Consider the following 25411-nt stretch of genomic DNA (forward strand, 5'->3'; position numbering starts at 1 on the left):
AGTGTTGCTGAACTCCATATGTAGCAGAAATTTCCCACTTTTAAGTCCGTTCTAGAAATTTCTTGGCCTTTCACAAGAATCACAGTAGGATAAGACATTTTATCTGAAAATAGCTGTGAGTCTTGAACAATTAAAAATTTTAATGCTGCTGATATTATGCACATGGTGCCTTCTGAAATTTACTTCAGACTTTGGAAGAAGAGAAAAAAATAAAAGGAAAATTTTAAAAGCAAACAAAGAAAACAACAACAATAAAAAATCCTAAAGGAGTTAAGAGAGTTGGAAAATGGGCAGAATTAATACCAAAAGATGCCACTGTATGTGAGCTCTCCTCTCAGCTTTTTGCATCATCTCAGCTTTCTCAGTGTTGCATCTTCTAGACTGCAGAAGTGGCACTTAGTGGCCTAAGACCATTCTCTTACCTTTTCACCTTTGGGACAATAATGGTTATTTAAGGCAGCTGCCTAGATTTTCTCTCCATGTGACTGTTCACACAGTCATGTCCAAGCTTGGTTATGTTTGTTTTGTATTTGCTGTGATAAGTTGATGTACTGCTTTCTATATAAATTGTTCAACATGACCTTGAAAGTCTAAAGTTAACATAAATTATAGAAAGAGATAAAGTCAAATTTCATCATAAATAATTTTTTCTGTCTTTTTCAAGACATTTTTACTTTTCTTTCAGGTAAGAACTTTCTCCAAAGTATACATGTATGTTCACCCATCATGCATGTATTGCATGTTACTCTCTACATTACAGGAATGTTAATAAGGATATAAGAGCCAAGGTGAAGCTTTTGAATGTTAGAAAGTAGCAAGTTTAGGATCCCCTTGTTAATCTTTTTTCATCTGTATGCTGCACTGAAGCAGATGGAGATCCCGTGGAGGAACAATACATGCTGATCCTGCATAATGCACTTTGCACAGGGGACTGAGTCAAGGTTGTGTAGTCACCTGGCATCTCATGATTTTTGGGTGGCTGACTTTGCTATCCACATAACAGACTTTCTGAGTAGGTTTCTTGCTTCTTAAAAAAAAAAGCAAAAAACAACAACAAACATTTTAAAGAAGGTACAACCATATATGTGTGTCCCACATTATGGACAGGTGTACTTTTCCAGATCCAGCTGTGCTGGGGTGAAGAGTCATTCTCCCTGCAGTTCATAGTCACCCACCCCTTCCCCAGGAAATGTTTGGCTGAGCCTGCTGTCCACCTCCAAGGTTGGAATGAAATCACTCCAGGTTAGAGAGGGTGAGCAGGAGGCTTCATTCACCTGCTTCATTCAGGTTGAAATGGTTAGAGGAAAGCAAGGCTTCCAGGAGGTTCATAACTCTCTCATCAGACCCTGAGAAATGCTTCCCATGAACTGATTCTTCCTGACAGAGGAGGATAAAATTGTGCCAGTGCGCTGTTTGCAGAGAGGCATTTCCAGACACCTTAGCAGCCCAAACAGAAGGACAGTGGGCATTTTATTCTCTCCCTAAAGCTATATTAGATGCTCTTGTGACACAGAAAAGGCCTTTCCCTAGAAAATACAACAAACTTTATATAAATTGTGCATCTTCTCAAATAAAGAGAATGATTTTTGAGGGCAAGAAAGAACAAAAACCTAAACAAACCAATCTGAATTCTCTGCTTTGATCAAGAGATTGGACCAGAGACTTCTTGAGATCCTTCGAACCTGAATTATCCTGTGATTTTTAATTTTTTTAAGTAAAAAATAATTAGCTATGGCTGGTCACTAATGCTATCAATTGAATGCAAATAATTAGTGCTTTGGGGGGACTTTGGGGTGGTTCCCATTACAGCTGAGACAATAGGATGCCTAGTTGTTCACAGAAGGATGGTTTCCACTCTGTCAGTCTCTCTGCTTCTTCTAACTGCTCACATGATCCTAAAATTTTTGGGATCTGCTGGCTGAGCTGGTAGAAAACTACTTTGTGAGCTGACCTGGTTCATCCATGGATCAGACATTGAAAAAAATGGGAAAAGGTGGGGCCACCCAGCCAAAAAGAAAAACCTGCTAAAGCAGGGCCTTAGCTTCTAGCATTAGCAAGCTGTGAGTACAGTTTTATTCTTGTAAGTTAATGTGAATGTCTACTCACTGTCTGGGTCAGTTCTCCCATTATCATGTTTAATTATTTAATACAGCATCTGATCCTTTAGGACTGCAACCCCGTGATGTCAGCTGGTCTCTGTGCCTCTGTCTTGCAGTGTACAGGCTGAGAGCTTAGGTTGTGAATGCCAGGAATCGAGTAATGTCTCTGTGAAGTACCACTTATGTCTCTGCTATTAAGTAAGTGATGAACTACAAAGAGCTTTTCACTTCCCAGTAAGTTGCCTGTTTGGAGACTTTTCTGTCTTTTGATCATAGATCAGATTCATCCTTTTTGTTGTTGGAACAATTTGGGTTTTTTGACTGATTTTCAGTGCAACCTCCAATGCTATCCTTTTGCTGAGGTTACCTATATTTATGTTGCTGACTTGTGTGCAATGAAGCCTAGAAAGAACTGAGAGCTGTTCTCTCTCCTCCCTGCCTCTGGTTGCAAGCTCCTGCTGTTTCCAATCAAGCAGCTGTGGACTGAGCTGGACTAGCTCACAGATCAGAGCAGAGAAAATGAACTCTGCAGCCAACCCAGCAGAGGGTTTACAGTCAGCCTGGCAAGGTGATCCAGCTCCCCATGCCCTGCCCTGTCCGTAAGGCAGCCAATGCATGAGGGAGACAGGAACAAACCACTGGGCAGGGAAAGGGAATGCTCCCTTGGGCAGCAGCCTACAATTAGCTTGCAAAAAGGGCTTGTGAAACAGCACGATTAGTTACCCTCTGCTCTTCAGAAGTACTTGCATTAAAATTTTTCTTCGGGTGATTTTGCACATAAAAATATTCTATGAGAAATTTCCTGTGAAGCTGCAGAGCTGGTAAGACACTCTATCATAACTTCTTCATCCAACAAATGTAACAGGAAAGAATGATTATTTAAAAATGTTATTTCATTTGGCAGAGAACAAAAGCAAGCCAGAGAATATTTTATACTTCATCAGTTAAATATTTACAATAGTAGAGTGAAGTGGTGATTTTCTTTTTAGCTTTCGGCAACAAGTGCAATGATTAGCTACACATGAAGTCAGTGTGAATGAATAACTGTTTTTAAGAAGCTGTCAGAGGCTTATCTCACAGCTGGCATCTATTAATACAGTGAGTGATTTCTAACATAGATAGACTCCAAATTCAACACTATCCATTAAGGAAGACTGTGGAGTGCTATAATTATATCAGAATACTTTGGCTATCAATAAACAAGTCACTCTTAATGTATGTATTCATATCCATTAATACAGGTTTCTAAACAGAGAAGCTGTATATTTGGGGAGTTTTGATACAACATAGTCTATACATCATTTAACATAATAAAAAAAAAAATGCAATTTGTCTATTATATCCACATCAGCAATTTTTGTGGAAACTGACCAGTTCGATGTGGCTCTTTTTTCTAGAGAAGTTTTCATGTTAATATATGCTTTCCCCATGACTCCTCAGGCTTCTCAGAAGTGGCACAGTTATTCCAGACTCAGCAGCAATAAATTCCAAATTATCCTCTAGCTTGTTTTTGCACACCCACAGAAAACAACTTCCCTGTGGTTATTCCCAGAAGACTTGAGATTCCATCTGCTTACTTTATTTCAGGTGGAAAAGGAAACCCAAAGAAGATAAAACTGACAAGTCTGCATTCATTTAAGTCTCTTCAAAATCCAGAGTGAGTGCTTGGATTTAAGCAGTCACTGAAGATTTACAGTGGCAGGCAGACAAGAACTCAGAGAACTCCCGGGCTGAGTTAGGAACACATGTAAACAGCCTCAAAGCAAGTTTAAAGAAGACTGAACTTGTGCCCACTGTTTATTTCAGTGTAAACACATAATGCTATCTTGAAATACAGTCTGTGGATCAATTCAGGCAGTAAATTTGACCCTGTCAGCTACTAAAAGAAGGGTTCTCAACTGGCTCACTGAGGGAATATAGCAGACTAAGGTCCAGTGATCAGCTCCCAGGTGAGTGTCAAACCAGGCTGGATGATTCTGAGAATTTATGTGTTGCAAGGAAGCTACAAAAAATTCAAACAACCTAGTGTGTTACTACTTTTACATCTGCTCTGATTCTTACACCTCTATTTAATTTTAAACACAAAGAATGACTCTGTAATCACATCTGTCTGTATAAAATATTTCATGTGCAACAGGAATAAAAGATACAGTTGCTACCTTCTGTATAATATTCTTTGGGGTTTTTTTTAAAGTAAGTATCTACTAAAGGAACTTAGAAGCTGGTACTTTTTTTCCAAGAAAATAAAACACTAAATTGATATACTTTGTACATAAAATATCTTTGATTATGGAAGACTTATGTAATCCCTTAATGTGTAGGAGGTCTGAAACTGAGGACTCCAGTACTATAGGAGGCTGAGATTACAAACTTGTGAGGTAAGCAGTGTTGACACAGTGCTGGGCTCTTCTTGATATGCCTTTTCCACTCCCACTGTCCCTGGAGGGGACATGAACCTATAACTCTAAACCTAAGGGAGACTTGGGGTGGAAACTGAGGTCCCAGCACCATGGGTGGCCGACATAAGAAAGATGTGGAGAGACAAATGTTAGTGCATTGCTGTGCTCCCCTTGCTATGCATTTTACAGCCCCAGTGTCCATAGAGCCATAAACATTGAGTGTCTCTGAACCCAGACCCTACCCCTTGACCCTAATGATGGGTTTTGGTATAGGCTGAGACCCCACGTTCCATGGATGACTGAGTTAAGAAATGTGTAAGTGTCAACGTTGGTGCTGTCCTGTGCTCTCCTTGGCATGCCTTTTCAAGCCTCGGTGCCCCTGTTGTGGTTTGTGGTTCTCTGAACCCTTATCCTACCTCTAATTGTGGCTTTTGGTTGAGACTGAGGTCTCAGGTGCCATGGCTGACCCAGACCAGAAAGATACGGAGAGCAATGTTGGTGCAGTTTGTGTTCTCCTTGCCTTGCCTATTTCTGACCTGGAATCCCTGGGACTGTTTTCTTTGTGGTTCTCTGAACCCTAACCCCTACCCTTTTACCCTAAAGGCAGCTTGGGGTTGAGGCCAATGTACCAGGTACTATGAGTGGCCCAGATTAGAAAATGTGGAAGGAGCGGTCTCGGTGCAGTGTCTTGGTATCGTGGTATCTCTTTTCAATTTCAGTGTCTGTGGAGCTGTATGCCTGCTGGTTGCCTGAACCCCAACCCTAAACCTAATTGTTTAGGTTAAATCTTGGAGTTTAGGATGAAGGTTCCAAGTTCCATGGGTGGCCCAAGTAAGAATGATTCCTTCAGGAAGAAGGAATATTGCTGTAATGCTGTGTTCTCCTTGGCATGCCTTTTCCAGACGCAATGTCCCTGGAGCTGTAGGCTCTGGGTCTTTCTGAACCTTCTTCATTGCTAATTAAAAATGAAACACACCATACAGTAAAAGTAAAGTTTCACCCAGACCATCTTATAGAACGTATTGTGTCTCTTGCTTTTAATTCTGTGGCTTTCCCACTGTCCAGGTACAGCTGTGACATGCTCATATGATCACTGATGTTCCTGCTGTTCATCTTTATATGGATAACATTAGCTTTACAATACTTCCCATCTTTGATAACACTGGAAACAGACATTTTAAGGTTGCTTCTGAACTCAGAGATTTTGTATAGCAACACCATTCATCAGCACATCTAAGACACTGTGATTCAACTGGCCAGAAATAATTCTTCCAAGCTCTTTACTGAGGACTTCATACTGAAATGGCAGCATGCTGTTAGAGATCATCCTAACTATGCCTACTATGACAACCCTTTCTTACAACTTTTGAACATCAGAGAAAGCTTATATAATCTGTAAAATCATCACCACAGGTGAATTTTTTTTTCTCCCAGTTCCAGACTTTCAATGTACTATAAGGAACATAGAGTACTGGTGTGATTCTAGTATGTGTCTTCATATAGAGATCTGAAAGAATGATTCAAAACTTCTTTGCTTTGTACATATCAAAGTTCAAGATCCTTTTGTATGGATTGTGGGACGCATCACCAAGGATGTGTCATAGGCTGCATCACCTATCCTTCAAGTACAGCACTGTTTCTGACAATTTACTGGCAAAATGTTTTAACTAATTTTTAACTTAATATAGAAAGCAAAAAACCTAAACCAGTTACTTCAGAAATTTGTCATTTGCCAGTCTTTTATCCCACATCTCGGCTAGAATCATACAATCATTAAGGTTGGAAAAGACGTCCAAGATCATCAAGTCCAACCATCACCTAGCACCAAAACAAATTGACCACCAACCCATGTCCTCAAGAGCTGTATCCACATGGGTTTTTTGAAAATTTTTAGGATGGTGATCCTACCACTTTCCTGAGCAGGCTGCTCCAATGCTTGACAACCACTTCTATGAAGAAATTTCTCCAAATATCTATTCTAAACCTTCCCCATTACAGGGGAGAAGAGGCTGAGCCTCTCCATCACCACAGCCTCCTTTCAGCTAGCTGTAGAGAGCCATAAGGTTTCCCCTGAGCCTCCTTTTCTCCAGGATAAACACCCCCAGCTCCCACAGCTGCTCCTCATTTGAGTTGAGTTCTAGATTCTGCACCAGCTCCCTGGACACGCTCCAGCCCCTCAATGTCCTTGTTCTAGTGAGGGGCCCAGAACTGGACACAGTGCTCAAGGTGTGACTTCACCAGTGCCAGGTACAAGGGGACAATCACTGCCCTGCTCCTGTTGGCTACACTATTCCTGATATGGGCCAGGTGCCATTGGCCTTCTTGGCCACCTGGGCACACACTGGCTCATGTTCAGCTGCTGTTGGCCAGCACTCCCAGGTCCTTTTCCTATGAGCAGCTTTCCACCCACTCTTCCCTCAGCTTGCAGCACTGCGTGAGGTTGTTGTGACCCAAGTGCAGGACCAAGCACTTTGCCTTCTGGAGTCTTATCCAGCTGGCCTTGGTCTGTTGGTCCAGCCTGCCCTGATCCCTTGGCAGGGCCTTCTTACCCTCTAGTAGATCAACACTCCGACCAAGCTTGGTGTCATCTGCAAACCAACTGAGAATGCATTTGATCCCCGTGTCCAGATCATCAACGAAGATATTAAACAGGACTGGCCAGTACTGAGCCCTGGCGAACCCCACTGGTGACTGGCCACCAGCTGGGTGTAACTCCACTCACCACCACTCTCTGGGCCCAGCCATCCAGCCAGTTTTTTTACCCAACCCCTATCCACACCATGGGAAGCCAGTTTCTCCAGGAGAATGCAGTGTAAAATGGTGTCAAATGCTTTACTAAAAGTTTAGGTAGACAACATCTGCAGCCCAAGACCTGGCTGCATGTTTTTGTGGAGCTCTGTCTGGGTTGCCACATCCTTTCTGGTACATTTTGTTCAATAATCTGAAAACATAGGAGCATTCAAACTTTCCTTAGTGTTAAATCTCCTGAAATGTCACATGTAGGCTTCATATGGAGGACATACATTGATGGTATGGTATGGTATTAACAACTGCTATGGAAGCTGCTATAAGCAATAAGCAGGTGCAGATCTATACTTTAGTGTATATATGCATCTCTATATAGATGTATCTATACACCTACACCTGGAGATAAGTGTCATGCTTCCTCACTCACTGATTTGCATGATCAGCTCAGCTGGGCAAAAGCAACTGGGGACACTGGCCTCATCTGTTAATAGCTCTTCCTGACAACACACATGATTACCACCTGGTCCCCACTGCCACTCTTGTAACGATGTCTGTGCCTGCCTGCTGGTCAATTGATGATCTGTCTCTTTGACTGGTGTTCACCTAGTAATGCAAAGCAGCTGATCAGTAGACCTGGCCTAACTTCTCAAGGCCCTTTGCCTTGATATGTAGGAGCACAAAGCAGCCAGTGCCCAGTGATGAATCAAAACTTCAAGTGTTTTACAGCTGAGCCTAGATTCTGCGTTTATATCTTCAGGTTTTGCAAGATATACCTTTATTGTGTCTTACGGGGTTTCTTCACAGGCTTTCTGGTTAAATATTCACATGCAAAATTCTCAGACAAAAATCAGTGTTAAATTGGAGGCAATATTAAGAATGTGTATCACTAATTTAACTGAAAGTAATCCTGGAAAAGATACTAGCTGCAGCTACTGATGGCTACTCTTATCAAAATCAGGCTCCAAATTTTCCCAGATTTGGTCGTATCCGCAACCAATGAATTGAATATCAGGTCCTCAATGAACACTACCAATTTACAAGTAAATGCATATTCTTGCACTGCAGTCTGCTAGATATTTTATTTTTTGTGAGTTGATATCTCAAATGTAAGAATGCTTTGAATTGTAAACTGGATAGTCTGTTTTGTTTCTATACTATCCTTTGATCGATGGATTACAAAATTGTTAAGATATACAAATCTACAAACCTCTTAGATTGCATTTGTCTTTTTTATTGGTCTTAGTAAAGCAGGCAGTTTGTTGGCAATTAGAAACTGTTTATTTTAACTAAGCCTATATTCAGTCATGCATATTAAGGTAATCTGATGATTGAAGACTTCTGTATGTCTGTCCCTTGTCCCAGTCAAGCCAACTGAAAAATCCCAGTGCTTTGTCCATTACCAGCATGCTAAATTGAACTTCAGCCTATGTCATACTACTCTTTGAAGCTATATCACCCTTTGATTACTACAGTGTCTAAAATAAAAATTGTAAGGATGATACTTACTGTGGAACCCAACCAATTCCATAGCTTCAAAGATTATAGATTATGTAGATTTGGTTTGGAAGATTGGCTTATCAGTAATGTTAGCATTAATGAAATTAATACGCTTCTGCCTTATAATGGGCTTTCTTCCATGTCAAGTCTGCTGTTCTTCTTCCTCATACCAAAGAAAAAGTCTCCAAACATCAAGAATTCCACATTCCAAATTCTATTTAAATAATTTATTATCAATGCTATTTTGAATACTTGTTTTTGAAGCATTCCACATTTTCTCTGCCTTAAGTGTTACAGTGCTCTTTAGTCTTTAAGATTAGTCCAAAGAGCTCACTCAATGTACTTAAGTTCTCTGCTCTGTCAGAATGACATCTCATCCTGGCAAATATGCAGCTGATATTTCATTTAAATTTACACAGCAGAAACCATTATGATTTGAACACCCTTCACTCAATTCTCATCACACAAACCCACGTTTGTACCCCAGTGCCAATACACAACCTTCTCACAACACTGTTTGAAATTAAGAGATAGTTAGCTTCAGGACATGCCATCAAACTGTAATCCATCTTAAAGCTACAACTTGAATAAAACTCAGTTTGGCAGAGCAGAGAGATTATGATTCATGCTTTAATTTTATCTGTCAGGTGCTGTTGCAGTGCTGTTCTGGCTTGTGGCCCAGGCAGACTCCTAAGAAGACAGAACAAACAGCTCTTAGAATACACACAATTTTTAGACTTTGAAGCTTCACAACTTCTCTTGTATTTGACCTCCTGAAGTTACCAAATGAAGAAAAAAATCAATCAATTTTTTCCTAACACCTTCTCATGGAACTGCTTCTTTCCTATGTCTGCTATACAGTTAGTTATCTTCTAGTTACACAGAGACAGTCTTACCTGGAGTTACCTACAGTGTGAATTGCTCACATAAAGGTGTGATGCTTAACCCAAGCACAGTATCTACTGCATTCTACTGCACACACATGGCTGAAGAGTTTCAGATACATGTCTCTCTTCTTAACCATGCAAGAGCTTTTTTACAACAAATAAATCAAATTATAGGAGTTTCTTTTCTTTCAAATAATTCCAGTATATCTAAAATGCCTGAACTTGTTTAAAATCTTCTTACATGTGCAGCTAACAAATATTCTGTTGTTAATAGATGAGCTAGTATCTCACGTTATTAATTACTTTATCTACTTAAGTACTTTCTCAAGGATAAGGGAAGTGCCTTTACTATATATTCTACTGATATGATAAAAAGGACATTCAACTCCTCATTCTTAGCAATATTTATCAAGGCTTATATGAGAATGGTAGTTGCTATATAGATTTGGTGAGAACAAATATGGATATTAGAGTTGTCTGGAATACTACAGAATTTGCAATTAATTAAAAATAGAAGATTCTACATAGTCTTTTCATAAATCCAATCTTCAGGAAAGAGCAGTTCTTCTCTGAAATTAATAGATTATATATGAAGACTTTATTCTGGAAGAGATACATTAAGGCAATGAATGCCCCTATTTATTTTTCAAGTGGTAATGAACAAACTGAGACAGAGATCTGGTTGGTATGTTTGAAAATATAAATCAGAAACTGTTACTCAAAGCTGACTTAAACTTGTGCTAACACTGCCTTGATCTCAGGGTTTCTTTGAAGATTTCTTTGAAGGGCTGTAAGAGAGCATTCTGAGGGTTAGTCAAGTGTGTGCAACAGCTACAGAAGATGGTAACTCTGACGCAGAATTAATCATTGAATATGAGGGTTTGTAAGGGACCCATCAGGATGATTGAGTCCAACTCCTGGCCCAGCACAGGACACCCCAAGAATCACACTAGGTTTCTGAGAATGTTGCCCAAACACTTCTTGCACTCTGTCAGGCTGGTGCTGTGACCACTTCCCTGGGGAGCCTGTTCCAGTGCATGACCACCCTCTGCGTGAGAAACCTTTTCCTGATATCCAACCTAAACCTCCCCTGACTCAGCTTCCAGCCATTCCCTTGGGTTCTGTCACTGGTCATGAGAGTGAAGAGATCAGTGCCTGCCCCTCCTCTTCCTCTCACGAGGAAGCTGTAATTGCAGTGAGGTCTCCCCTCACTCTCCTCTACTCCAGGCTGAACAGACCAAGTGACCTCAGCCACTCCACAAAAGGCTTCCCCTCAAGGCCCTTTGCCATCTTTGTTGCCCTCCTTTGGACACTCTCAGATAGCTTTATATTTTTTTCACATTGTGACATCCAAAACTGCCCCCAGAACTCAAGGTGAGGCCTCCCCAGTGCAGAGCAGAGTGGGACCATCCCCTCCTTTGTCCTGACTGGTGGTGCTGCATCTCAGAACATTGTTGGCTCTCCTGGCTGCCAGGTTCCACTGTTGACTCATATTCAACTTGTAACAAAATTTGTCATTTTTCAAACTCCATTTTGTGTAATTATGTGACTTTTTTTTTTTTTATAATAGCCAGAGGGCAGCAGTGTAGTTTGGGTGCAGAGCTTTTGCATAAATGATGTGCCTTTGCATCATTAGCCATGCAACCTCACAGTCATTTGCTGGCCTGACAGCCCTCATCAAACCCTGTGGAGTAGGGGTTTGTGAAGAAGTCATCTCATCTCAGTGTTCAACTTCCAGTGATGGTGATCTGTGACGATCATCTTGATAATTACAGTATTTTTTTCCATTTTTAAATGTTTGAGTCATCTTAAACATAGCAGCACTGCAAGGTTCAATAGTCTTTTATTTTGATATGTTTTTCTTGAATTCTGAACAATTTGGAGAATCTTCTACTTGAGCAGTTACCTAACAGGAGGAATCAACACTTATCCGTGTCAACTGACAGGTTCCTCTGGGAGCTTTCTGCCTCTTCCATCCCTGGATCACCTGTCAGTGCAGTAGGCTCACTGTAAACAGTGCTCTAAACCTACAGGAAAAGCCTGAGGGTACACTCCACATTAATTAAAGAACTTAATTTTTCTTTCTTTCTTTCTCTCACTAATATACTCATTTTGAAATTAATATTTCAAATTTATTTTGAAAAGGAAGCTCTGTAAAACACTTTTATGCAATATTGAGTCTACACAGTTCAGCCCTGCACATGGCAACTGTACAAGTCCAAGCTAAAGGATGAGAAGAGAGGCAAAAGGATAGGAAGAGGGACAAAAGAGTGGTACGATGCAGTGCATGGTTATTTAGGGATATTGGCATTGCAATAACCTTAGCACAGTGGCAAGGAAATTGTCTTCTCCTCAGGGAAGAGGGTTCTCCACCTGGCCTTGATTTTGAGGGCCACACAGACATCTTCTATTGGCTGGATCTGATCCTTGTTCTTTTTTATTCTTTTCCTTTTTTTTTATTCTGTATTTTGTATTCAATTTAATTAAAAGTTGGAGGAAAAAACCAACAAAAAATGGAAATGTAACACTGGAGCTGGAGGCAGAAGATACTGATAGAGATTATGTCATGAAGGGGATAAGCCTTGGCAAACTGATATAATAATAATAATAATAATAATAATTCAAAAAATAATAAAAATAATTCCAAGCCAAAAAAGAAAAGTGAGGTCTCTTACCGGCACTCTTGCATGCTGCACTTCTATGACATTCATCATTATCTTCCTTACCTAGAATAATATGGAAATTGGGAAAAAAGGGACTCATGAGGTTTCTCATGGAGATCTCTTACCTCAGAATATTTCATAATGAAAATGTACTGAGCTGATATGGAATACCTTTCAAGAACAATTTGCAATTTTTTTGAATGTTTAAGTACCTATGTCTCTTTGTTTGTATGTGTGTATATATAATTATAAGCAGTGAAGTATGCTTTTTACTACACACAGAAAAGGTATTCTTCTCAGGGACTAATCATCTTTGTGTGGTTTTTTTTTTCTGACAGAAGGTTGGTTTATTCATTCATTACTTCTATTGCATCTGAAAAAATCAGTACATCTGCAATATCTTTTCTTCCTACTGATCCCACAATGCAGACACATTCACCCTTTTCCCATTATTAGTCAAAGATAATGCCTGTAAGTCAAATTCTGATCTCAGAGTAAATCTGTAGGAATTCATAAAAGAGATTTACAGTGAGGAAGATTGAACAGCACATTTGATCCAAAGGCAGCTTATGGCACTTGTGAATCCAGCCATTGCAGTAGGTGTTGGTGTGTTATCTTGAAACAATGTTGGAGCACTGAACTAAGCATGGAACTGGCTTAGAGGCTTTAGTTCCAGTAGTTCATTTTTTTCTGTGACAGCCTTTAAAAAGTGCTATGTAGGACCAAGAAACTATGTGATTTTCAGCCATATTCCCTAGTCAGATTCAGAATGCTTTAAATATTGCTGTAAACTGTGAAATCTCCTTTGGGCTGCTGTTCTTCCTTTGGCACTAATTCCGTGATAAGCCTGCCACCTGCATGACACAAAAATAGGAAAGTCAACCTCCTCTCTAATTTTAACACTTTAAAATGACTTCTGAAAGGGAGAGCATCAGTGAAACTGAAAATAAAGCAAGAGAAGAGTGAGACACAACAGAAAAGGAACCTGAAGGATGGAGCAGGCAGAATTAGCAATACAGAAGACCAGGTAGAAAGACAAATCTCAGACATAAAGACAAAGAGGAAAAGAAAACAGGAAGGAGAATGAAGGAATACATAAAGAGGAGGAGAAAAAACACAACCAGGAAGATGACAAATAGCAGAAAAGGAATGAGGGAGCAGATTAAGAGGGATCAAGGCACATGATGAAATCAAGGAGCAGACATGAACAGATAGCATTGAGAGTGGGATTTTTTTCTCTCCTATAGCCCCAAGGGAGCTTGGCTTGCTAATTGAGCTATCTATGTGTTCACCCCTGTAACCAGCTAGATCTTATGCTGATGTCAGCAAGAAGTGGCAGCAGAGATTTTTTCTGTTTAAAGGAGCCTCAGCAATACATACCTCCTCAGGAAACTGACTTTGCCCAAATAAATCCCCCCTTGGCAAGGGTGTACCCAACACTATCTCAGTTCACCTTGATGGGAGCAGATAGGGAAAGATTCAGCCCCAAATTTAAATAGTTGATAAGGGCAGCTTCACTCGAGTTTCTTTAACCCTGGAGATCCAAATTCACAGATGCTAGTGAGCCTTGTCTCCTTCTGCTTCCTTTATAGATGGTTCAAAGCAAAATTTGGCTTTGCCACTTTGAACGATTATCCTGGAGGAGCCATTCTTTTACCATTTGCTGGGTTGAAAACTTCCACTGGTTCCTCAAGTCCAGACAAAGGATGTGAACACCTTTCCAGTGTCTGAAGCAATCACCTGGCATATCTTCAATTTAGCATTCATGGGCAGTTTTTAGCAAACCCCTTCTGTATGAGGTATGATAGAATTAAGCATCAGCGTTATTTATTAACAATCTGACCTATCCAAAATAAATTTTCTTCAGTCTAAAATACTGCCATGTGTGCCACCAAATCCCAGCAAAAGGACCAGAAATATTTAGTGAATGTTGAGAATGTTCTTTCATTCTTACCAGCGGTCTTTCACATCTTGGATTACCTCAGGGAGGGAGGGGCTAAATGGAAAAAGTAGGGAAACTTCTTCTATAAGAGTTTTCTGTGATAAAGCAGAGGATTTAAAGAAACTATAAAGCAGAACAACTTTAAAACTAATTACAAAATCTGAAAGGATAAAGGCTGTGCCCAAACTAGGATGGTGAATGACAAGTAGGCAGTTACTGAAATAATTACTTGATAATTACCAAGTACCTGAAAGTAAGTGGTTTGATAATTTCATTCCAGTTGACAGAGGACAAATATAAAAAAGAAACCATTGTGATCAGATTTTTATTGATCTTACACACGCAGCTACTGCTGTGCTGTAACCTGCAAGAACTCTGTGTACAATCTCCTGTTTTATGAATTTGGAGCCAAAGTTGCATGAGCATTCAGTCAAATTATGATCCTAGAAAGACTCCTGGACTTAATTACCACCATGTCACTCAAGGTTCATGACAGCATATCCCTGCTGATGTCAGGGCCACTCTGTGTGAAAGCTGAAGGATATGCTGATGAATCAACTCTCATAAGTGCTACAGTTCCCTAAAAAATATACAATACGTTTACCTCAGACTTGTACTTGCAAGGAAGTGAAAACTCTTTTAAAACAGCTTTTAGGCTCTCTGATGTTATGAAGTATTCTAGGTGTGGTCCCTCTCTGTTCTGGCCTTTTCTAAAGCAGAATTTCACTCTCCTGCCTCCACACAATAGTTAGGAGCATGAGTACTCAGTGGGCTGCTCCCGAGGCTGAGCAAACATAGGCTGGAGGGGCAGTGCTCGCTGTCACCAATCTTATTGTCTTTATTATAGAGTCTGCAAGCAGCTTTCATTTTTCACTATCTCTGATTTTTAATTTTTCCTCACCCCAGTATTACATAGAAACGCAGCCACGATTCAGGTCTTATTATACCTAACATGTCAAAAAGAACCCTTGCCAGTCAAATTGCCATTAATCGATTTAATTGTATTAATTTTATTATACCGGTGCAACCCAAAAAAAACCCAGATACACCGTGCTGGAATAACATGCATTTATTCTAGTACAATTTTATACTTATGTAGTATTCATTTTCATGAATAGGAATAAAAATGTGGTTTATCTACAACACAATGATAATCATCTTTATGGAGAGTTTTTTAAGCTCAAGCAGTGACAAAGTGATTACTTAATTGCTCAAGATGCTAATAATGCAGCAACTGGCATAGGTTTGGTGTGCACAGTGATGGTTCAAGTATTGACTAAATGGCAAGTCTTTGTATGGATTTACACAGCACCAGCTTGTTCTTAATAACCTTGTATGTGAACACCTTTTTTTGGGAATAACTGTAATTTTCTCTGCAGTAAGAATTTTCACACAATAGATGCTTGAAAATTGCTACCATGCTCTTTCACATCCTCTTTATTATGAATAAACTTTTACCTGAGTAGTCATGAATGCCAGAACATTTATACAATACATTGAAATGTATAACTTCCACTAGCTATCAGCATATATAATTTTCAATATCATAATCATACTATGAGCATTTCCTTTGTACAATGCTACAAAAAATGCCAATTTTAAGATAATAAGAGACCAAACACTAGCTAGAGAGTGATGCCCGATGTAAAAAGATACAATTATATTGCCCATCCCTTCTGTCTCAAATATGAGTTTACTTTAACTCAGCTGAGTTAAAACAGGGGGCAAATAATTGCTCTGGAACAACTGTACTAAACAAAATCAAAATTTAAGAGTATTCAAAATGATGGTTCATTCATCACTTTTCTTTCCCAGAAACATTTTTTAAAAGACTGCTAACACTGATGCCATCAATTTGTCATTCAAACTTTCTAGATCATGTGCCATACAAATATTTAGCAAAGACAGGTGAGTTTTCTGGGTTCACATGAATACCACAAAATATCTGAGTATGGAATTCTTGACTTTTTCAGTTTATCAAAGTGCCCCTGGATCTCTTCAGTATCTGACTATTACACACACCTCTTACATGTGCTTTCCAGCATTGCTGCTAAATAATGCCTTCCATCACTGTTTCAGTTGCAGAGATGACATGGGATGGTTTGATGCTTTCAGTGGTCTCCTCTGGTGTTCTTATTTGAGGACAGAACAAGGATGCAAGGGAAATAGTCTTTCTTGCCTTTTCAGGATTACTGAAGAATAAGATTCGCACTTGCACTGACCCATGGCCCACTCTGAGTTGCACCATCACCCATACACCTGAACTTTTGAATGGACCATCCAAATCCCATTTCAGCTCCCAAAATAAGGGTTAGTTAGAGCTCAGGGGAAAGAGGCTGAATGCTGCTGGGAAAACATGATAATTTTTAGGCATGGTCATTTAGGTGATGACCTTGAAGCAGAAGGTCTGGAATGCAACAGCCAGAAAGATTACTCTTCTGTTAGGGATAACATTTATGGCTGGCAGTTGCATTTCCTCCTCCTGATTAGAAATGGTCCTCTTCAAGAATGGTTCCTGAGGGATTACAACATATCTCGGTGCTTTGTAACCATCAGTGGAAGTTCTGTTTCCCACAATCAGTTTGGAGAAAGTAGGCTGTAACAGAGGAAAGGTCAAGAGAATGCAGTAGTTTCAAAATAATTACTTTCCAAAAGTGGGAAATTAATGCTTATTTATACAGTAGAAAGAGTGTGCACACTCTTTCTCATCTTCATATGACTGCAAAATCCAGAAAAGGGCACAAGGAGACAGGTTTCTGCACTGCTTCCCATCAAGAGATTTCTACATAATGTCAGGTTCAAGCACAGGTGGGACACCTCATATAATTCTGTAATTTTAAACATCCACTTCTGGACTACTGGTGCAAAGCACTCTTTATAGTCAATGGAAAGAAATAGTGTCCATAAGTGAGAGAATTGTCTTCCTGTCTTAGCATCAGATCAATCACCTTCAGCATGAGCTTGTTTCTCCTGCTGAGAGCTGGGTCTGGGCTCCTAGTCCATGTAGATGTCTAACTAAATGCAAATGAGCCCAGGCCAGCTGTCTGTGTGTGGCATGCCTCACCCTCAGATGTGAAATCCGTACATTTTATTCATAATTTACTGCATGAGAAGCATAAAGAGATAAAGAAGAAAGAAATTGCAATAGAGAAAGAAAGGGAAAGGTGAGGAAAATACAGAAAGAGAACCATAAGGTGAGGAAAATGGCAATAGTGGAAGCTGAATGTGAATGCAGAAGGAATTCAGGATAAAAGGCCAGACACAAGTAAATCCTACACAGGTTTCCAATTGCTGACACACAGCACTCCTAGACAGACAGAAAAAATCTGTGAGTCTTGTAAAAGTGTTAGTTCTTTTGCATAAATACATCCCAATTAAGGGGTCTTTAATTGCTTCCCTAATGTGTCAAGTACTTTACCTACATTTTCCCTCTCTATCCCAGTATTTCTAGCTGAAATTTGTCTTGACAACTTTGCCTTCAGAATCAGAAAGTTTCTCTGTTGTCCACTTGCTTAATTTTTAAACTCGTCTATGCCTTCACACACTTCAGTAAAACTCCCCTTGGGCATATTTTGTTCTTGAAATCCCATAATTTCTTGGCAATACATCAGTAATAGCTTTGGCCACTGAGATGCTGACCGGTATAATTTCATTGTCTGCTTGCATTCTGCTCTCTACCTGTGTCTAACTGCTGTCTTTGTTATGTTCTTAGGACATGTGCTCTTTGTTCTGTTTGCACAGCATCCTGCAAAATGGCATCCTCGTCTGGGAGTAGGCTCTGGTGCACTCTGATAATAGAGGTGATAAACGCCCGTGTCCTGTCTGAGGTTGCTATGATGCATGAGAAACACGCTGTACTTGCAAGCTTTTAAGTGCAAAAGTAGCACCGCGCACACAGGGACAAGGTAACACCTGGTTTTGTATTGGTACCCATTGCGTTCTCCCCTGGCCTCAGGCCAACGGGATGCTTTAGAGCAAGACTTCTAAGCAGAAGTTCGTATTCACTTTATTCCCGTTTGTTTCTTACTGTAAATCACGGCCTGGAGCAATTTCTGTGGGAAGAAGCACAAGACAATCTAGACGCTAACGCGAGCAACCTTGGGCGATAACAAGGGCGGCTTTAAGGGAAGAGCCTGCAGGCCGGCCGCAGTCGCTCACGCTGCCGCTCTGCCCGTTCTGCCCAGCGCCGCCTCCCCGCCGGGGCCGCCCCCCGGCGCCGGTACCGCCCCCGCTCCGCCCGCCGCCCCCAGCAGCCCCCGCGTTGCCCCGGCCCCGCCGCCGCTCGCAGCGCCCGAGCCGCCGGCGGAGCGAAGGTGCCGCCGTGCGCGGCCCGCCGGGCGCCGCGGCCTGCGGGCGCCGCTGGTTGGCGGCGGGGGGACACGTGAGCGGGGAGGCGGCGGCAGCGGCGGCGGCAGCAGCAGCGGGAGTTTCCCCGACAGCTGGAGGTTGCGGCGGCGGCTCCTCCTCCCCGGGTCCCCGCTAGAGCCCAGGGACCCCCCGCGCTCCTCCTTATTGACAAACGCACAAAGGGCCGCGCCGGGGCCGGGCCGGGACGCGTCTGGAGCCGGCATGGGAGATAAGAAGAGTCCGACCAGGTAGGGGAAGCGGCGGCGCTTTCTCGTTCCCCTGGGCCCTCCGGGAGCGCGGGGCCGGCGGCGGTGGCGGCGGGGGCGCCCCGGGGGCGGCGGGCGCGTCGCGGCTGGTGCTGCCCCTGGCGCGCGTGTGTCTCCGCAGGCCGAAGCGGCAGCCGAAACCCTCCTCGGACGAGGGGTACTGGGACTGCAGCGTCTGCACCTTCCGCAACAGCGCCGAGGCCTTCAAGTGCTTGATGTGCGACGTGAGGAAGGGCACCTCCACACGGTGGGTCGCCGGCGGAGGGGGAGCGGGGGCGGCGGGGGAGCGGCTGCGCGGCCGTGACAGGAATTGGGGCCGGGGAGCCGCGGTGCATCCCCGGGCTGTGAGGGAGGGCGGCGTGACAGGAATCGGGTCTCGTTTATCAGGGGTGGGGGCGGGAACACGCAGCCTCCCCCGGCCCGGGGCTCCTCGGTGAACCTGACCCAGCGCTGCGCCGGCGTGCGTAGAAACAGAAATAATAAATACCAGGAAGGGCATAATTGCCTGCACAGCGTAACCCTGGAGAGCTTGTGCCCTCTCACGAGAAAGAACTGTCCCTTAGGGTGTGCCTGCTAAGACACTCACCCTTTAAATTCTTTTAAAATTTATTTAAATTTTTTTTTCTATGAGTTTAACTTTGCCTCATACATAACCCCTTTGTTTGCTTATTATTGGCAGTATTAGTATTATTTTAATTCGCTTTTCATCACAGAGCATCACCATGGAGGTTTCTGAGGGCAATAGGGGGTGGATTATAACCCTTCAGTGTTTAGGGAGAAATTGTTAGCTGAATTGTGCTTTATGGAATTGTCTCCCTGTGTAACCGTGACTTGCCAGGAGGACCTTTTCTCTATACACCAGTCACAAAGCTTGCGGTGGATTAACTGGTTCCTGTGCCTGCCGGTGGCCTGAACATGTGTGCTTGGGGAATGGAGGCTTTTTACAAGCGAACCTGAGTGCACTTGTAGCCATACATGCTAATGGAAGAGAAGGTTGCTCAGGAATCCTTTCTTACCCTTACCATACCTATGGGTTAATCCCATCAGCAAGAGAAGTTTAAATGGCAATCAAGTTGCAATCCTATCAAAAGCCGCAATTACATTGTAGATATTGGTCAAAGCAGTGCTGAGTATGACTTGCAATAAATGTTACATGTTTGAAATTGTAAGTGCAAGGTTGGGTCCAATTACTTGACAAAAATGGCTATTCTTTATTTCCGGAGCTAGTTTCCCTGACTTCTGAATTACAGAATAAATATTGGAAGGACTTCTCATAACTTCAGTTGTGAACATTAGTTGAATGCTGTGGTTTGTTTTTTAACAAAGGAAATCAGTAAGGTAAATGTGACAAGAGGGAATTGCATCTGTCACATATATTATAGTTTCCAGTTATAATAATGGCATTATATTTATATCACAGAGAGATGTCTACAGATCGGTATTGTTCAGCAAAATAAGACTGATGAATTCATGCAAGGACTTTAAAAACATAATGAAAAAAGCCACTTTAACATCCAGTCAGTTTGATAAGAAAAGTCAGTTTAAAATTATGTTTTATTACTTTGGAAACTCAGCTGGATAAAAGCATCGAAACTTAACAAACAAAAAATGGAGCTCCTGAGATACAAATATTTTCAGTGTCTTCTAGTTTCCCTACTTGAATATTTCCTCTTTTAAATAATTTTGCAACAAAGTGTCTTTTTTCTTTCTTTGGTTTCCACTTTCTCCCTGACAGTGACCTGGTATGCAAGCTGTAGTTGATAGGTTGATTTTTTTTTTTTCTCTCTACTTAAACTCTGTAACAATGTGTCCCTGAGTAGGTTCATGGGACTCTTTTTCCCCCTAAGGTTTAGAGGAGTTGCATCTTCATATGACTGCAAAATCCAGGTTTTACACATGACATGAGGTAGATAAAAGTTGAAGTTTTAGGCCAGGCAGCTTTTGTCTCCAGTTCTGATATATGATTTGAGCCATTAAGTAGACCTTTGTGTCCATGAAGAGAATCATTAGGGTGCCAAAGAAACACAAAAGGCCAGCTGGGTGTTTGTTTTTTTGGTTTTTTTTTTGTTTGTGATTTTTTTTTTCCTAAGGACATGGAGTCCAAGTGACCGAATTATTGCCTTGGTAAAGTATTTGTTGGTGTTGCCTATAGGACAAAATGGTTTTCATGAACATGGGGCAGGATAACAATACTACCATGTTTTGATGACACCGAGAACACATTATTTATTTATTTTAGTCTTCCATTTTGAAGCTTGATGTTAGATTAAGGTGGTGCATCAGCATGGTTGGTGCTGTGCAATGGTTCTTACTTAAAAGTTTTAACTGTGGGGTTTTTTTAAGGATTAGAGCTTTGTCTATAAGACATTGTAAAATGCTACTTTTTTTTTTTTAAATTCAGAGCAATCTCTTTTGTTGTGTTGAAATGTGTAATACCTGATTCTGCATCTTAAACTTCATTTAGTGTGACCAAAATTGCAGGTGGAAAAACAGGCAATTGTATTGAAGCTAAGTGGGTTTTAAGGCCACTGGAAATTAGGTGCAAAGTTGATTAAAACTTTTTTTTTAATACTTATTATGCACATTTACCTTTACAGAAATATTTTCAGGTACAGGTAGGGTTTGTGGGTGTTTTCACTGTTGAATAATTTCTTCTCTCTGAAAGAGTTCTCTTTAGTGCCAGAGGCTAGAAGTGGGTTATGTGCTTTAGTAATTGATAGAATTGTTAAGACTAGTGCAAATTTTTACAATTTCTTTATTGTATTTTATTTCTAGACTGAATTTTCAAAGCAGATTAGATCATGGAGTTAAATTTACTTTTTGTCTATGGCAGTATTGCATTGAATGGTTAAACTGGGCTGTCCTTGGAGAGGGATGTCCCAGGGGAATTCCTGGATGCTGCAGGGAGTGGTGTGACTGTTCCCACCTAGTACCAAAGCAGTGTCCCAGCATGGTGCCAGTTAGATGTGCCCCAAGTCAGATGGAAACCTAAGATCCTATCTGCCAGATGGATATCCCTCTACCTTCTACTCTAAAGCTTTTGCCAGGTATTAGTTTGGTCATGCCACTGAGGATCTAAACTCTCCATGTACACATGGCTTTAGCATTTACTTTCTAACCTAAATTGTTCTGGTTTGTTGCTTGGGTACTGAGAAATTACTGTGTTCCTCTTGATGGGAGAGGAACTGAGTATAGTAATTTTCTACATGTGACCTTTAAGACATTTTGAAATCTTTCTAGATGAAAGATGTTATATAAATGTAAGGAACATAGGACTGTAATAAGTACTCCTTTCTTGAACAAATCTCCTGCTGAAGTTCATTAGAAGCACAAGTAAGGAGTACTGAATAGAACCCTAATGGACTGTATTATAGAGGGAACTAGTAGTGACTGCTATATTTAGATTGCCTAATAGTTTCCATTATAAAGAAGCTGTATGACCTTTTTGAGAAGGTTTGTTGTTTGCAAAAGCCATTGTAATTTGGCAAGAGGAAAAGTCTTTAGGCTAAATAAGTGGTTTGATTTCCTTGCCCCATGAAATTAAGTTTTGCTGTGACTAAATCACTTGAAAATCTTCATTCCCTCTCTGTCACTCATGCTGTACAGAAAAGTCTATGCTAGAGCACTAAAAAAGCCCAGACTGGAACTGTGTAAAAGCAACAGAGGGCATGATGGTATGCTGAGAACACAGAATTATATGGCTCCTGGGGAGGTTATAATGGGGTTGCTGAATTTGGGTTGGCTCTCACAATTACTGCTTTGTCAAAAGACAGTTGCCTCCACTGCCAAGCTACCATTTCTTCTTCTGTTCTCATGGCACTGTCTGAATCAGGAGTGTACCAATACGGGTTGACCTTCAAGAATTGGGCTGGATCCTTGGACAGACCTTATTGCAGCAAGTATTTGCTCCCAGTTTGTCTGTCTTTCAGTAGATGTTTGGATTTTGCTTTCCTTGCCAGCTAACACCATTAGTCACTGTAATTTAGATGTGTTGTAAAGCTGAAGATTAAGAGTTTGTGTTGCTGGGAAGAAGTACACAAGAGGATTGCCATTCCCTCTAAAGGAGTGCATGTTTCCTACTCTCTGCTGCCTTCTAGGAGGCTGCATTACTGCCCTATTGTCACCTCTCTGCTTCAACTTCCTCAGAAGTGTTATTAAAGCTCTTGTTATTCAGTTAGCAATAGCATCCAGATTGAAAATTACCTGTCACTTTGCTTTCCTTCGTGTGTTTTTTATGCATGTGGTCTGATCTCTAGTTGCAGGATCCTATTCTTTTTTCCATGCTGTTACAAACCACTTCTCCTTTCAGTGTGAATGATGAGTATCCAGGGCAGTGTAGTGAGAGCTACAGGAGGAACTGCAAATACTGGCTTTTTAAACTTTGAAGTGCTTGTAATGATATTCTACTGTGTAAACAAAGCAAAAAAAGGATGTGGGGACATGGGATCAATTTCTCCTTTTCTGACTAGACAATATTCTCTGATTCTTAAATTACAGAAAGGGGCCACAAGTGTGGCTTTAAGGATAAAGGATGTTTTTACTAATAGTGAAAACTCTTGGCTAGTAGTAGGGGAAGATTTGTTTATACAAACATATTTTATGATTGTTATGGTTTTATTTTCTAGAACTACTTTCATTACTTGCTTTGAATTAAAACAAACCAACTTAATCTTGTTAATGAATCTGAGTCTTAGGGCCTGCTGTTCAAGCTCTTTTTCTTTTGTTTGACTGGGGAAAAGGGAGTGTAAGGAGATGAGAAAGGTACAAATGACTTCTGTGAAGTTTTGTGGGGTTTTCCCTTTTTTTTTTTTTTTTTTAATTTGGGTTTAGGGTGGTTTTATAAGAGGTTCCTATTTGTTACACATGTAGTGAGCTCTTACATGCAATATCATTGATAAAATAGTCCCTGAAATTTGTAGCCAGAGTGAGAAAGTCTTGTTTAGTAAGGATGAATTTTTGTGGATTTGGGATCTATACCTCTTAATGTCCTTTACTGTTGAAGTAGAGATAATACATAACCAGCCAAATGGGGGCATGGCTTCTGCATCCTATGATCTTCATCACTGAATCATTCCTTTTCTCACAGCCTGAAGTATGAAAAGCCAAATTTAAATCCCACCAGAAACCTAAGAGTGTGAGATATAAGGAACTGAGATAAAATCTTTCTATATTTCCTTGGTATTTGGTCGATGTTCCTTGACTGTGCCTGAGAGTTTGGCCCTCTAATGTATTTTATTATCATGTCGGATGATCTCCTAAATATGAGATACAGGTCTCTGCTTGGAACTGCTGTGCGTTTGTTTTGTGCTTTGAGACTCATAAATAAAATGTTTAATTTTTAAACTTGGATATCAAGGTCATTTTTCTTCAGAAAACATGTGCAATGTGTTTAGTCATGTACCATCTGGATGTTTATAAGCACAAATCAGTTACATTTAATCAAATCTGGTATTTGTATTTCTGTTGAAATGCAGTACGGCTGAGGACAGAGAGTTGGTACTTCCCTTGTATATCTGGTTTAACATGTCTGTTTCACAACAGCTTGCTAAGGACTCTCCTGCCTTCCAGAAGCAGCCTCTGTGTGTGCACATGCGCCTGCGTGTCGGGGGAAGGTTGGGAAGGAGAAAAAGAGGAAGAGCTGCCTGTCATGCTGATTTCACAAGTACATGACTGAATCAAGCTCAACAGACTCAAGAGCTGTTCATTGCTTGTGGTAGTTTAGAGAAGGAAATATTTGTAGGAATGAAGTGAGTGGAAAAGTCATACAGAGCTTGGTAAAATATGGGTTGTATATTAAAAGTTTTATGGTTTAGTGTTAATATTAAATTATGAAGAGAAGCAAGAATAAATAGTTCTAAGAATAAATAGTTCTCTTTTGCTCTGTCGATAGCCGTTGAGTAATCCAGTAATTCTGGACTTCCAGTTTTCTTTTTAAAGAGAGTTTTTAAAACTAACCTTTGAAATTGTTTAGGAATTTATTTTCCCTGAAAAATATAGTGAAACTTAAGAATTCTGCACACATCATTTTCAATGTTGTTATAAAACAATGAATTAATTTTTATTGATTGGGTGGCTCCGTTAGATGTTCCTTGTAGGTGGAGCTTGTATGGGCAATAGAGAACGCAATGGGCAGCCAACCAAAAGAAAATCAAGTCTGTATTTTAGAAAGGAGTAGGGAGAGTACTGTTGACTTTTTTTGAGATTAAATCTCATGTTAAATCTTTGTAGTTTTGAACCTGACAGGTATTTTAATTTGTTGCTCTAAGAAGCTCATAAAAATCGCAATCTACTTGATTCACTACAGTCTGGTATCCTTTTGTATCTTGTTACTTAAGTAGGGCTTTTTTTCATGTCGTTGTGGGGCCTGCTGTGCTTTGTGCAGTCTATTTTGGAATTCATAATTTTTAGTTTGAGTCACCTTCATGCAGGATTATCTTGTCAGATAGTTCTCACCACCTCTCAGCTGGATTCTTGTTCTAGTCCTTATTCTTTTTCCAAATCATAATTAAAAATATTAAATAGTATCCCTGTAGAACCTCACTATAAATGATACGTGTAAATAT

General features: G+C 40.7%; 1 protein-coding gene across 1 annotated transcript in view; it reads left to right on the forward strand.

Annotated features, from left to right (window-relative positions):
• The first annotated feature begins 18479 nt into the window (after window positions 1-18479).
• Window positions 18480-25411, forward strand: part of YAF2 (YY1 associated factor 2) — a 31776-nt gene continuing 24844 nt past the window's right edge. Inside the window, exons 1-2 of the mRNA XM_054631649.2 lie at window positions 18480-18830; window positions 18970-19095. Coding sequence (XP_054487624.1) covers window positions 18805-18830; window positions 18970-19095 — 152 coding nt within the window. The 5' untranslated portion in view covers window positions 18480-18804. The remainder of the gene's footprint in view (window positions 18831-18969; window positions 19096-25411) is intronic.

The sequence above is a fragment of the Agelaius phoeniceus genome, chromosome 5, assembly GCF_051311805.1.
Source record: "Agelaius phoeniceus isolate bAgePho1 chromosome 5, bAgePho1.hap1, whole genome shotgun sequence".
In the NCBI taxonomy this organism is placed as follows: domain Eukaryota; kingdom Metazoa; phylum Chordata; class Aves; order Passeriformes; family Icteridae; genus Agelaius; species Agelaius phoeniceus.